This window comes from Haliotis rubra, unplaced genomic scaffold (genome assembly GCF_003918875.1).
Source record: "Haliotis rubra isolate DU_JTF1 unplaced genomic scaffold, ASM391887v1 Scf690, whole genome shotgun sequence".
In the NCBI taxonomy this organism is placed as follows: Eukaryota; Metazoa; Mollusca; class Gastropoda; order Lepetellida; family Haliotidae; genus Haliotis; species Haliotis rubra.
In genome coordinates this window covers 158,702-175,041 of record NW_025767402.1, presented here as the reverse complement: position 1 = coordinate 175,041, position 16,340 = coordinate 158,702, and the positions used below count along the sequence as shown (strand labels likewise).

At 36.3% G+C, this 16,340-nt stretch overlaps 1 protein-coding gene across 1 annotated transcript in view; it reads left to right on the top strand.

Moving 5' to 3' along the window:
• The first annotated feature begins 1,139 nt into the window (after positions 1-1,139).
• Positions 1,140-16,340, top strand: part of LOC124258384 (chromatin modification-related protein eaf-1-like) — a 36,877-nt gene continuing 21,676 nt past the window's right edge. Inside the window, exons 1-5 of the mRNA XM_046692478.1 lie at positions 1,140-1,239; positions 9,079-9,292; positions 11,761-11,919; positions 13,504-13,635; positions 15,372-15,443. Coding sequence (XP_046548434.1) covers positions 9,079-9,292; positions 11,761-11,919; positions 13,504-13,635; positions 15,372-15,443 — 577 coding nt within the window. The 5' untranslated portion in view covers positions 1,140-1,239. The remainder of the gene's footprint in view (positions 1,240-9,078; positions 9,293-11,760; positions 11,920-13,503; positions 13,636-15,371; positions 15,444-16,340) is intronic.

The window sequence follows — 16,340 nt, the reverse complement described above, 5'->3', positions numbered from 1 at the left end:
TCACAGCAATCACTATCATATTCTGTCTACTCACGCCTCGAAATAAAGTGTAACTGACAGAAAATGGATACTTATACATATTTTATAATTAATGGAGCTGGACGATCACATGTGGAATGATACTGTCCAAAATATTCAGTGTATTATGAGATTTCCAACAGCTTCAGTCAGGTACAACACTGTATTTGATGAGACAGGATTAACCAGAGCAAACTAATGTCAAGAAAGGCAAACAGTTTTTGCATCTCGCTCCGTTTTCTTCAAACAGAATTTTGATCCCAAACTCATTCAAACATTGCAAAAGATTGATGTCAGTGAATATTTCTTATTGAAATGAGGCAATTTAAAGAGCAAGTTAATGAAATATAACAAAAATTATTGAAACCATAAACCTTGAGATTCACGACCTCATATACAGTAGAGTCAATAGAAGCTGATATTCTTGATTGTGATATGGCGGCCATCTTGAATTAAAAATGGCGGCCATTGTTTATTCAAGATGGCCGACATCGGTAAATAATTAAAATATTTTACATTTTGATGAAAGTAAGCTTTTTTATAAATGAAAATACTAACCAGTATGAAGATAAACCAATAGACCCCACCCCCAAAACCATGTACAAAAAATATATTTCCCCAACCTTGATTTTCTTTGGGTTTTTTATGGTGACCCATAACACCCTTCTGGCCAGGTTAAACACAAATGTCTAGGTTCAGTGCAGTTTTTACTGGCTATAGTATCCCTATTGCGTAGATCGATGTTCATGCTGTCGATCACTGGATTGTCTGGTCCACAATCGATTATTACAGACCGCCGCCATATAGCTGGAATATTGCTGAGTGCGGCGTAAAACTAAACTTACTCACTCACTCTATACTATTTTCGCAAATTATATCTGATTTGTGATTGCAGAGATAATGAATATACTGATAATTGTCGCAACATCAATAGTATCTGAATTTATTACAAGAACTCAATGTGCGCAGAAAATACATGAAATATCTTGTTGAATTGCACACCACGTGTACGTCTGTACCACATAGTCCCTAACTGATACAAAACTTTGTGTTTGTACCAACAACGCAGATGTTCAAAGGGAAGCAACTCCGTCTCGACACTCTTTGGGAGAGTTCAACGAACCCCCTCACGGTCAAATGTGATGGCGGAACGCTAAACTTTTGTGCAAGCCGTTTCTCGGTTTGTATTTGACGGAATCGACGTGCACATTGCACAGAAAGGTAACGTACATCACAGATAATGCAAATAGTACACGTGCCAGTGACAGTTTACAAAACATACGAAGACATTGACGTATTTTCTACTTGTAAATATCGCGTATTCTCCCAACACGCACTTCCGGTCGAACACAATGGGATATTTTCAATAATTTGTCATTCTCCTCAGGGATGTTTTATCTTCCTAATAAGGTGGAAATGCATATTAGAATGCTTACCGTATGTTACTATAAGTTTGAATTATCTTTCAACAACAGTCTTACAAATACAGTTGTTGAAGTATTTTGATTGCAAACAGTGGGGAACGCTTCGAATTCTCAATAGGTCCAGTTTTCTCCAGTAACTTACAGTGACGGGAGGCGAATTGGAGCCGTAGGCAGAGTTGTGACGAAGTTGCTGAGTTGTTACTTTGCAGTGGAGGAAAAATCCACTGACGCGCATTAATAACAGAATCCTATTATAATAAAACACCCTACAATGGCAGACATTAATAACAGAACCCAAGTAATAAAACACCCAACTGCAGTACAATGATTTCATGATGGCGACATTATGGAATAGAAATTTAGCGCGATCAGCTTTTCACTAACTTGAGATCTGCAATTCTAATATGTACTTTCAATGGTGTTTTTTATTATCAAAACTTAATATAATTAGAAAAATAACAACACATATAATTTTTTTATGATTACACTCTTTGTGAAAATGACTCATATAGTGAACTTTGAAGTTAAAGATGTGGGAATTTGGAACATTTGAATCACTTATGAATATTTCATCACATTGATCAACACTCGAATGTATGATGATCACACAATATATTATTACTTTTGTTACTATTTACATATTTATTTATTTTTATATTTTTTTACTTCCATTTTTATGTTACAATTTCCATTACAGCAGCTTTATGTTCTTAAATTGAAAGTATTTTAAGTGTACAGTGAGTAGTGTTGATGTAAATACATAATGTGTACATTACCTCTTATATATATAGTACACATATATACAAAATACATGTAGTTACAGTCAGTCAGTTATAGTATTTCGAAAAAGTAAATGGAAGGATGAGCAGAAAGAATGAATTACAATTACAATTAGAAAAGGCAATACATTTTGAGATTTCATAATATTTTAATACTTCTTTTTGAAACCATATAAAATTAGGTTTCACTGCTTTCTTACTACATTTATACAACATATATTTGATTATTATTATCACCACATTAAGAGGATTATTATGTTTACCTTTAAATCCAAATAATATATGTTCTTCACTTAAGTGAATTTTACTTTCCATGTATCCTTCAATCCATTCAGTAAATTTTGTCCAAATATCTATTGCATATTGACAATTACAAAGCACATGTGCTATAGTTTCAGCTGGATCTTTACACAATGAACATGCTGGTGAGCCAATCTTATATAAATAACAATTAGTGCTGAGAATATTATGTAAAATCTTAATCTGAAACCATCTTAAGTCACTGCTTTGTGTACATCTTTTTGCCATCAAACTATAGTTTATCCATTCTGTTTCAGTAATGTGTTTATTAAGATAAAGCTCCCATTTGCTATAGCTTTTAAGTTTTGTAAATTTAGAATTTTGCAACATTTCATAAAATAATCTACTACCTGAAGTACTGTTGATTTTAGAAATATTATAAGGTAATATTGGTGTTTGAGAGATGTATTGTATTTGACTAAAGTTAATTCTTTGTAAGTATTGGGCGATAGATTGTTTCATCCATTGAAATGTTAAAAAGTCTGTATTCAAAGTATATTTTGAATAAATTCATGGAAATTAAACCAATTTCCTGTATCGTTGAAGAAATCGTTAATATATGTTATACCTTTTTCATACCAATGGGAAAAATATACTGGCTTATTATCAATTGTTATGTTATTATTGTACCAGATTGAATTATTCAATACAGATAGTTCCATATTATCACAACAATTTAAATATGATGCATATACTGACAGTGTTTCTTTCCAAAACTGGTTGTGGATATTTTGGACAATATTGTTTTCTATGTAGAAAGCATCAGCCAAATTTACTATTTTTGCCTCAACTAAATGATCATAAAAGAAACATGCCCATTTGGACTTACTAACAGATAGTCTTTTGATCCAACAAAGTTTCTGAGCTGCAATAACTATTTCTAATATGGGTACACTTATGCCACCATACTTAGGCTGAAGTGACATTGTATCTCTCTTGACTTTATCTGGTTTAAATTTCCAAACAAATTGAAAACATTTCTTTTGAAAAGCTTCTATTATATTTTTAGATGGGTTTGGTTTACTGCTGAATAAATGGTTTAGTTTAGGTAGTAATAATGATTTTAACACAATATTTCTACCCATTGGTGTTAAAGTTCTCTTTGTCCAATGTTCCATTTCTTTTTCAATATTATCTAATTTATTTACATAGTTCAGATTAACCATATTTTCTAAATCAATATCAGATTCAATACCTAATAACTTAAACTGTGTTTGTGTCCAGTCCAACTTATACTCTTTACAGAGTTTGTATCTTGATCTCTTTTTGGAACCTATCCATATCAATTTGCTTTCTTCTGTGTTTACTTTTAATCCTGAAAATATGGCAAAATATAATGTACTCATTGTAGAGAAGAGACTTTTTTCTGATCCATCTAAACTAAGGGTGGTTTCATCTGCAAATTGTGCTAGAAGGGAATATATATTACCAAGTTTTAATCCCGTTATATTTTTATTATTTCTTAACATTATTGCTAGGATTTCTGCGCATAATATGAAGAGATATGGTGATATAGGATCCCCCTGACGACAACCTCTTGTAACCTTAAAGAAAGGGCTTGCAAAACCATTAACCAAAACACTTGTTTCAATGTTTTTGAAAAATAATTTTATCCAATTTTGAATACTGGGCCCAAAGCGGAAAAAGTTAAGTACATTATGTATAAATATTCTATCCACAGAATCAAATGCCTTTTCAGAATCAATAAGCACGGTAGAAGTAAGCCTGGTATCTGGTATGATTCTGTATAGTATATATCATAAATAAGTCTAGTCACTTCACCTATATATCTACCCGATACAAAACCCTTTTGATCCTCATGGATAATCAGTGGTAAGATAGGCTTTATTCTATTTGCAATTGTCGATGCAGCTAATTTATAAGTAGTATTGAAAAGTGTAATAGGGCGCCAATATTTTAGAAAGAGTTTTGATTTGTTTTCTTAAGGCAAGCAAGTGATTAGACCTTGTTTTTGGGTAGTAGATAAGGCCCCTGTTTTATATGCATAATTTAAAGCATTTATCAAATATTTATTGAGGTCTAACCAAAAGAACTTTTAAAATTCTGCTGTGAAGCGAACTGGGCCAGGACTCTTATCATTTTACATTTTTTTTAGTGCTTCAAGTACTTCATTATAGGTCAGCTCCCCTTCTAAGGAAAGTGATGTTTGACAGTCTAACCTAGGCACTGATACTTTAGCAAAAAGGTTTTCCAGATCAATCTGTGTACAGTCTTCAGTTTCATACAGTTTTTCATAAAATGTTTCACTTCTTGAATGATTTCATGTTGTTTCTTCAATAACGTTCCATCTGGTTTTTCAAGAGCTGAGATAGATTTAGTTAGAAAATTTCTACTTTCTAATTTTAATTTTTGATTTGTTTTCTTCTAGTAATACGTCTGACTGTCTACTAGCTACGTGTCCCAGTTTAATCTCAATTTCACTTAGTTTCTGTTCTAGATTCGATTCCAAAGCTAGATATTCTTTTTTACGAGTGGATGAAAAAAGTATTGATGCTCCTCAAATATTTAAAAGTAACATCTCCCATAATAACTGATCATTTATTGTAAAGATCTTTCCATCTTTAACAGTTTTGTCTTCGTATTGTTCAAGAGTGTTATTTATTGTTTTTTTAATCATTTCTACATATTCCTTGTCCTTTAGTAATGAATTATTGAATTTACAGAATTTACATACTTATACAAATATAATAAAACATATAAAATATATATTAGTTTGTTCTTTTGGAATTTGATCTATGGCCCTTTTGACTTATCTATGGCCCTTTTGACTTTTCGTTGGCCCTTTTGACTTTTCTTTGGCCCTTTTGATTTTTTCAATTTTGGCCATTTCGTCCTTGGGCCCTTTTGACTACAACCCTTAAGCAAGAAACAAACTTAAGTTTTTACTCAAATTTCAAACTGAGTTTGACAATTTGAAACAGCTGAATTTGTAACTCAACTGCATTTTTAAAATGAAAAAGCACAAACAACTTAAAGGTCACATGCAACGTAAAACACAACTTTGCAGATTCTGATACCTTTCGGTATGGACTTACCGAAACAAAGCGTCAAAAATGCAAATTCAACTTATAAAGTTGAAAAATAACGCGATGAAAAAAAACGCGCGAAATCGGAGTTCAAACGTTTCCCTAATTTTCCCCAGACTTTTCTGGGGAATACGAGGTTTCAACAGCTGGACTGCGCTCATAGCATGTGCGCCAGTGAAATAGGTTCAGCGCAACTTGGGCGGGCTGTCTGGTGAATACTCGGTGAAGGCTTTGGTGTGAGCTATTTTCATAATGTTTTGTTGATATCTCACAGGCGAGAAGCTTTTATATGTTATGACAGTAAATAAACTGTTTATATAATTTCATTTGTCTATTTCACCACCGTTCTTCTTACCGAGTCACTTTCTCAGTTCGATGCTTAAAAGCAATGTCATTATTTAGCGTTGACAGAATTTCTAACTGTGATATAGATATGTAATGCAGCTGTCACAGACAAAACTCAATGTCTTGTTTTATTGACACCTGTGTGTCTGCCTGCCTGTCTGCTAATGACAATATTCAATACACAACTGCGCGATCACTGACCACATGCAATTTGAACTTAACACCAATCAGGCTATACACCATAAACAAAATGCATTGATTTATGGCCCGAGTTCGGTCTCTGTCACATTATGTAATTACACAGACAGGCAGGTGTGATACTTGAACACATGACATGTTATGATGTCTGTTGATTGCAAAATGTTATACACAAAAAATGAGCATGTATTTACAAAACCCAACAACTCTATATATACACACACAATGAGCCGTGAAGGTGGCATCTGCTAATGAACCAGCCGTTACACTTGAGTGCACACCCACCCGCTCTGACTGGGTTCGGTATCCCGGCTGCTTCGTTTCGAGGGAGGTAAACCCAAGTACAAAATATTGCACTTTTGATTTGCGATTATACGCTTATAATTTTGTTTATTTGTTTTTTCATAATCAGCAATGCATATTATATGTCATGAAGAAGTGATAATTGTGTTTTAATTATGTTTGATTTTTTGGTTGCATGTGACCTTTAAGTAATCTATCCACCAAGCTCAAATTGTGTACTGTGTTTGAGTTTAACATTGATTTCAGTCCATTCTGGGAAATGCATTTTCTCCTTTTTCTCAAATTTGATTAAAAACTCAAACTTAAGTCAAAACTCAGACTTAAGTTTGTTTCGAGAAATTGGGGCCTGGTTGCTTTTTCTTAGGTTTATAAGGGGAGCTAACTCTTGCGTCTCATCTAACATTACATCTCAAGTTACCAGAAGATCATTAAGCATTGAATGTGATGATTGACCCTTTCTTCGCTATGTCTTGGCTACCCTTGTGTTGGTGAAATATTGAGTGCATGGCACAAGTGCATTCAGGGTTCGAAATACTCCATATATTAGGGTGCCATGGCACGGTAAATATTGAAATGGCACGGATAAAAACTGTTCTCTGTGCCCCTGTGGCACGCCTAATTTTTTAGAGACATAACTCACCTTTAGTCATTTAATCCCCAAAACAAAACACTTACGCAAATGACAAACAAGCAAAAACATTTCTTGACTTTATCGCCCAGGAAATCAATCGAATTATGATGGATGATGTAAAGAAATCTGGTTGTTTTTCCATTAAGAGGGATGGGAGTACTGATAGTTAGGTTATTGAAGAGGAAATTGTGTATGTTAGATATGTTGAACAATTACCTGTCACACAATTCTTAGCTATTAAAGGGGCTGGAAAAGCAGAACAAATGAAGCTTAAGAAAGCCATCTTAAACAGAAGACATATCAGTGATAACAGAAAACTGGTTACATTTGTTGTTTACTGACAATACATTTCAAGTGATGCTACAGTCATTCATTCTAAAAACAGGTGGGCACACTTGATTTCTGAAAGGCACATTTAAAATATTTGCCTGGTGCCCTAAGGCACACTTAGAAAATGAAGTATTTCTATCCCTGGCATTTATTAGAATATATTTTCCATTATTAGATAAGTCTCGTCTCACTGGGTGTATCAGGTGAATCAGTTGACAGAAGCAGAGACCATATAATCTGGTCTCTGACGGAAGTAAAACGTAAACAAGTAGGCTTTCATGCTCTGAATCAGGTACTAAGCCACACTCACTGTGTAGAATGTCACTTGAAATGGTGGTACCCAAGTCTGGTGCCTTTCTCTAATCTATCACTGATCATGGGGAATCTAATATTTTATATTTATATTTTCCTAATATTTGAATCCTAATAGATCACTTGTTGTGGTAAAAATTAACAATGAAATAATAATTACAGCACATCAGATGCTTTGCAGTTTGTTGGTTTCACTCCATTTACCTTTATAGACTGATGTCCAAGTAACTTCTGCGTCAGTTCACCATGGGAATCAATGCCACACAATATATATCATCGTGCTACATGTGATGTCTGATTTAAGTGTAAGAAAGCAAAGTGACAAAATCAGGATATTCATGTTAAATAACTACATTCTCTCCCTCAAGTTGTTGTTGGTAGGGACCCTAGAGTATGTGAGTGAAAGAAATTGAATGTTTAGACTTGCTTTATTTGTCAGTAAAATGTTATGAAGAGTGAAAAAACACTTTGTCATGGAAGGTACTTGTGTTAAAAAGATGGATGACTTTGAAACGAAGAGTGAAAAACACACTTTGTCATGGAAGGTACTTGGTGCTGACACGTGTTACCATAATTATCTTGCAGATGGATGACTTTGTTCCCCACTTGAAGATCAAGGAAGTTACTTGGTGCTGACACATGTTACCATGGTTATCTTGCAGATGGATGACTTTGTTCCCCACTTGAAGGTCAAGGACGTTACTTGGTGCTGACACATGTTACCATGATTATCTTGCAGATGGATGACTTTGTTCCCCACTTGAAGGTCAAGGACGTTACTTGGTGCTGACACATGTTACCATGATTATCTTGCAGATGGATGACTTTGTTCCCCACTTGAAGGTCAAGGACGTTACTTGGTGCTGACACATGTTACCATGATTATCTTGCAGATGGATGACTTTGTTCCCCACTTGAAGGTCAAGGACTTGGTGCTGACACATGTTACCATTGGGATGACTTTGTTCCCCACTTGAAGGTCACATGTTACACATGTTACCATGTTATCATGATTATCTTGCAGATGGATGACTTTGTTCCCCACTTGAAGGTCAAGGGACGTTACTTGGTGCTGACACATGTTACCATGATTATCTTGCAGATGGATTTTGTTCCCACTTGAAGGTCAGATGGATGACACATGTTTAATTATCTTGCAGATGGATGAGTTTGTTCCCCACTTGAAGATCAAGGACGTTACTTGGTGCTGACACATGTTACCATGATTATCTTGCAGATGGATGACTTTGTTCCCCACTTGAAGGTCAAGGACGTTACTTGGTGCTGACACATGTTACCATGATTATCTTGCAGATGGATGACTTTGTTCCCCACTTGAAGGTCAAGGACGTTACTTGGTGCTGACACATGTTTTCATTTTTATCTTGCAGATGGATGACTTGGTTTGTTCATCATCACTTGAAGGTCAAGGAAGTCGGAAAAGTGAAAGGGAGAGAAGAAAGAAAAGATCATTTTCACCTGACCTTGACCTTGAACATCTCTCAACAAAAGTCCGTGCAGGACAGACTATCAAGAAGAAGAAGAAAAAGACAAACTCAGGATCTGCCTTTGCACCTGATCGACCCTATGACAAATTGCCTAATGGTTAGTCTTTTGAATTCAAGTGATAAAGACAATAAGTGAAAATATTCTTGTAACTGACAAGTTTTGTTATTTTCTTATGCACCTGCAAGTTTATAACATGACCACAGTATCAGTAGAATGGAGTTAAAAAGTCAGTTTCAGGGAGTTAGCTGATCATTTCTGAGACTCAAGATAGAAGACACAAAGAAAATCAAATGGGAGTAATGGCTGCTGTCCATACATGCACTCGGGCGGTGGGGTAGCCTAATGGTTAAAGCGTTGGCCCGTCACGCCGAAGACCCAGGTTCGAATCCCCACATGGGCACAATGTGTGAAGCCCATTTCTGGTGTCCCCCGCCGTGATGTTGCTGGAATATTGCTAAAAGCGGCGTAAAACCAAACTCAGTCAGTCAGTCAGTCAATACATGCACTCTGTCAACCAGAATAGGGGCTGATCACATAACTATGCTTTGAAACCTTTTACAATGTTTTAGGGCTGTGCAATATTACCGGTAAACCGGTATATACAGTTACAGTATCCCGCAATACGATTATCGCGATATGGTTCAGATTCTGCAATATATTTGGTCATTCAGACTTAGCTCCCATTGAATAATCTGAGGGCGGTGGGGTAGCCTAGTGGTTAAAGCGTTGGCTCGTCACGCCAAAGACCCTGGTTCGAATCCCCACATGGGTACAATGTGTGAAGCCCATTTCAGGTGTCCCCCGCCGTGATGTTGCTGGAATATTGCTAAAAGCGGCGTAAAACTAAACTCAGTCAGTCAGTCAGTTGAATAATCTGCCCTTGATTTCCATAGCAACAAAATGTGCTCTAAAAGTGCCAACTATACTTTAATTTCTGTTGGTTTCATGTAACATTTTACAAGTGGAAGTGTCTTTATAAGTGGCTCCAAAGGTTCCCAATATTCTACCAAATGCTTTAAGTTTTGTGGGTTTGAATGGTTTCATATGTGACCTTTTGGATGAATTAAGTGGCCTCAAATGGACCAATATTTTAAGAAAAACAAGATTTAAGGATGCCAACTTCTTGTTTGAATAATACGACATATCGGAATGTATGTTCACTCACTCACTCATCAGGTCATGAAGGAGCAAGCATACACTCCGAAACGTCGTGCTATTCACAATAAAGAAGTTGACATCCATAAATCTTGCTTTTCTTATGCATTCCACTTCTGAATGCCCTTCAAAGATTTGACCAATCTTTTATTTGGATTTATTAGTAGAGCTTCTGGTTTTGAGTGACCATTTTCTTTGTTTTATAATGGGACATATGTAATCAATTTATCAAAAAGTCCAAAATCTTATATGTCCAGTATGACTGTATAATGACATTCTTGTCAAGGATCTTAGTTATTGGAGGTCACATGAGATTCTAAGCTCAAGTTGTTCATCTAAATCATGTTTTTGTTTCATATTGCAATAGTTCATGTCAACACATGTTTATAGTGGAGTTGAATCTGAATGAATCACTGACATACAGTAACAATAATTACATACTGCATTGAAATACATTCTGTTGCAGCAAACAACACTGACCATGAAAATCATGTTATACTGTTACCTTTATCATTATGTTTGCAAAACTTTGTTGCAATACAGTACTTCAATTAAACATTCTACATTAACGCTCTATATCATTTTATGTATCTGTAAACCATTTTCATACAGCCATACACAATGGGGACGGGGAGCCTGAAGGTATCGTGTAACAGCAACTAAGAAGATGATGTCACACACACAGAGCTGTTATGAATTTATGATGTACGCGCTTGGACAGAAACTTTCCAGCCAATATCTCACAATATGTATTGCAATATCTCTTAAATTATTGCAATATATCGCAATATGAGAATCAGGGCAATATCCAGCCCTACAATGTTTGCTCCTAAAGAATATACACTTTAAAGTTTTTTTATCTCTTCTTCAGCATATCACACATTTTCTCTGAACATTTTGGTTTTCTTATCACATCCTGAAAGCCCAACAATTACTCTATTCTGTAAAATCATGTACATTATTATAACTTGTACATTATTAAAACACTGTGGCCATGGTGATGACTGAGATGTGTTTTGGTGAGGTGCTATTTGAAGATGGAAACTTGTTTTGGGATCATTTCCAAACCAGGATAGAAAATAAAAAGCTGATAAGATAAGAATTATATTTACAAAATTTATAAAATTTGTGTACAACCTGTTACAGATTACATAAAATAAAACAATTTTTTTTGCATAAAGCTTTTTCCACCTGAACCTTTTATGCAATATTTCATAGACAAAGATTGATACTAAGTAATTTCTTTCAGCAAGTGTATCCTGTATCGATTCAGACAAAAACTGTATCATATGCCATGAGAAGCAACAATGCCTGGATGCACAAAAGTATCATTTCAGCTCAGCCAAAGACATTCTGTACGTCCACGCACAGATGCACTAGCGATAATGAGAATGCTGTAACCTTTGTAGGGACGCCATTTTCTTGTGACCTGTGCAAGACCTCCTATGTGTGTAACCCACTGATGTCAAAGCGAGGGTCCCGAGTGAAGCGCAGCAAGCACATGCCGAGCCCCAGGATTCACATGGACCCGACCACAGGGAAGACTCTACTGCTGTGTAATGCTTGTGGTGAGAGCACTTTCTGCAGTCTTACATGTTCAGATCACTAGGGCTGCGCAATATAACCGGTTTACCAGTATTTACCGGTTCAGACATGAAAACGATATGTATTGCGATACGCTGATCGAAAACCGGTATTTTGACTTGCATTCGGAAAACTTCGTAACACTCGGAAATGTTCGGATATGTCCTTGTTTCATTTGTGCCAAATAATATTCACAGTTTTATTTTATCATGATTAAAAGTTGTTATTAAAGCTTAATCAAGCCTAGTGATTTTGTTGTATTTTTGCTCTATAAATCAAGAAGTAACTCGATTATAAGTAGTTTTGGTTTAAAAATACATCATGCAATATATTGCAATACATATCGCAATACATGCTTTCGCATCGCAATAGATCGCAATATGAAAATTCTCTGCAATACCCACCCCTACAGATTACTGAAGGTCCACACTAGCCTTTTTGTAGACATATTACAGTTTAAGTTAACTTAGGCTCAGTATTATCTAACAAACCCTAGTAGAAGGCCATGTCAGCTAACCCTTTGAAGTGACCAATCAGAACACAGATTACCAAATCGTGAAAGTTATCATTCGCACACATCATTTGAACTTTTACCTTGAAAACGTTTGTACTCGAACGATTCCGGATGCTATTTTCCGCACGATCGCTTAAGAGTGATACACATGGAGGACGCCATTATTCACAATAGTGAATAAACAGTCGCTGAAAATAGCGTTTTTGTCAATATTCCAGGATGTCATCTTGCGGAAATATAAGCTAATAGTAACCATGTCATCAGAAACCCCAATGTGTATATACTGCAGGTCAAATATCCGGGAAGAGAAAATCCCAAAACCGTTTTGTTAGTCTGAATCCTAAAATAGTAGTCGTCTGATTGGTTAAATACATTCGGACACTCGTGTTTGATTGGACGGTCATCAGTTGCCCAAAGATTAGCTCATGCGAGCTTTTATTAGAGTTTGTTAGACTTTGTATAGCAGTGTAACGAATTAAATACTTAGACTGAACACTTACTGAACACTTTAATGTTAAGATCACTGTAGGTCCAACTAGCTTTTTTGTAGACATATTAGTGTTTTGAGGATGTGTCAGTCATTGTACTGGGACCCAGATTCATTCATGATTGAAAACAATCAAATAAAATGTATGGAAACAATCTGTAACTTTGGTGTGGAAAGCTGTAAAATGTAGAAATCTGTAATTTTTAGAATCTTTTCTGTACTTTGGTGTGGAGTGTCAAAAGGTGTAGAAATCTGTAACTTTGGTATGGAGTGTCCGGAGCTGTCCAAGCTGTACTTGCAAAGATGTAGAAATCTGTATCATCAGTATGTCTACTGGCTTGTGGTTTGTATGTCTGCTTTTGTTGTTAAACTGCTAGATGCCGGTGACAACAACACGACCCACACCAGCTGACACACTGTGATGAACACATATTACTCTAGGTTACAACTAACACACAATCTGAATAAATATTCATGAGGTATGTAATATCGAAAGCTTGATCTTACTGAAAATAGGAATGTATTTTTACCTTTGGGTACTGAGATGACCTTGTATCTGTATTGTAGGGTTAGCGCTGGACCGTCCTAAGAAGCCAAAGAAGTTGAAACCTTTGCCCTCACAGGAAGAAAAAGACAAATATCTGCTGGAGGCCAAACTGTTTGCAACGACTCTTGCAGCAGAACTGCATATGCCTGAAGGTATTAGTCCATGCCAGAAAAGGCCATTTTTTAATTACTTGGTTTACAGATTTTTTAAAGAAATTATTTGGTTGGTAGGGAGGAAAACAAGGGGGAATATGGAGATGTTATTTTCACACTTGAGTATATCCTATTTGCCAGGTGCAGCATGCCAGCTGAGCAGGGTGTGGCATTACCTTTCTCTCTGTTCCACTCTGTTTCAGGGAATATTTGAAAGGTATAAGTTGCTATTTGTTTTTTTTTTCATTTATTTTGCACTTTGTTTTTTGTCAGGTCAGCGCCATTTAATGGAAAAACAATTGGAAAAACACTTTATTTTTGTCCCCACTTTCTTAATCACACTTCAGGTCGGCGGATCCGTAAAACAAATAATTATTAAAAAAAGGCCTAATGGATAACAGTCAGCAATGCCATATATTACTGTTTGTGTGGTCAAAACATTCATGACAGTTTTGTCTTTAACTCGGATTTGAGGAAAGAAATCTGACATTGGCCAGCCACTAAAGTACTGTCCCGCGACAGAGTAGGACGGGGATATTGGAACGGGATTTAGTCGTCCGTCTCACTGGGGAAAATTTTCTGAAAAAAATATTAAAGTTGGTGAACTGAAATTTACCCTGTGATGCAACTAGTCACAGTCTAAAATTGGTGTCTTAAATAAATTTAGTTTTGAATTATAGTGCTTGCACTATTCTTTGCAACTTATGCACACTTTGTGAAATGGTGACACGTTTTCTCGGGAACAACTGGAGCTACTTGAATGAAAGCTTGCATGCTTATTGAAGAGATATTATTCAAGCCTGTCTTTGAAGTGTGGTGCCATAGATTATTTGTTACTTTCCATACTACACAACTGTTAATCTTGATCAGACGCATTTATAGACTTACTGTGTGAACGGGGACAGGTATTCTTTGAAACTACTAAAGTTACATGAAGTTAATCAAGACTGAGTTCAAAAACATTTTGTAACATTTACTTCAGCAGGGGCAGATCTGTGGGTGGGGGTGGGGGTAGCATCCCCTTCTCACCTGAATAAATATTCCCTGCGGAGCATTTCCCCCTAACCTTTGGACTTCATGATATATGTGCACCTCCCCCACTTCTCTAGAATCCTAGATCCACCCCTGTTCAGTAGGGCTGCACAATATAACTGGTTTACTGGTATTTACCGGTTCAGATATGAAATCGATACATATTGGGCGATACCCGATCGAAATCGGTTTTCGAGATGCATTGAGGAAAACTTGCATGCGTGTGAAATCTTCGGATATTTCTGTTTTTCACACCGGAAATCAAGTTAAGTTCGGTTTGAAGTTGTGTTCTTAATTTTTGTTCAAGTGTTTCGCAATGTTTAGGATCTGAATGTTATATATATATTTACTCATTATTGACCAGTGATCCCTGATATGTCCTGACCAGGTCAAGTTGCTGTCTAAAATCTCAGGGCTTTTTCGACCGTGGAGAAACTAGTTCAAACTAGTAACCACTGTGTTGATGTTAAATTGTTCTTTTCCTTGTTTCCTTCATTTTAACATGATTAAAAGTTTTTATAAAGCTTAATAAAGCATAGTGATTTTGTTGTGTTTTTGCTTAATAAATCAAGTTTTAATAGTCTGTGATAGTGATAGTCTGTTTTCTTGTACATGAACAAGAAATTCTCCATTCCGACAATCAGGCCTTTTTGCATTTAATATTTAATATTAATCCAATGTTATTTCCATCTTGTATTTCTCAGCTGAGGTTCTGTATTGCCCCAGTTTCAAGATGGTGCCCTGCAAGTGTCTCCAGGTGTACATCGACGCTGATGGTGAGATTGATAATACAGAATAGGGGTCCAGTCACTTTAGTGAAGGAAGAGATGCATCCCTTCCAGAAAGGGTTGAGGGTTCCAGAAATGGTTGAGGGCTTGAGCGTTTTTGTTGAATCTGTTGACCAGTTACAATATCCATGCTGGTGGGTTGCACCTCTCTGGTAACATTTATACCTACCTACCTCTACTGGAAGATGCTTGATTAACTGTGGGTTGCACCTCTCTGGTAACATTTATACCTACCTACCTCTACTGGAAGATGCTTGATTAACTGTGGGTTGCACCTCTCTGGTAACATTTATACCTACCTACCTCTACTGGAAGATGCTTGATTAACTGTGGGTTGCACCTCTCTGGTAACATTTATACCTACCTACCTCTACTGGAAGATGCTTGATTAACTGTGGGTTGCACCTCTCTGGGAAGATGCTTGATTAACTGTGGGTTGCACCTCTCTGGTAACATTTATAGGTATACCTACCTCTACTGGAAGATGCTTGATTAACTGTGGGTTTGCTTGATTAACTGTGGGTTGCACCTCTGGTAACATTTATACCTACCTACCTCTACTGGAAGATGCTTGATTAACTGTGGGTTGCACCTCTCTGGTAACATTTATACCTACCTACCTCTACTGGAAGATGCTTGATTAACTGTGGGTTGCACCTCTCTGGTAACATTTATACCTACCTACCTCTACTGGAAGATGCTTGATTAACTGTGGGTTGCACCTCTCTGGTAACATTTATACCTACCTACCTCTACTGGAAGATGCTTGATTAACTGTGGGTTGCACCTCTCTGGTAACATTTATACCTACCTACCTCTACTGGAAGATGCTTGATTAACTGTGGGTTGCACCTCTCTGGTAACATTTATACCTACCTACCTCTA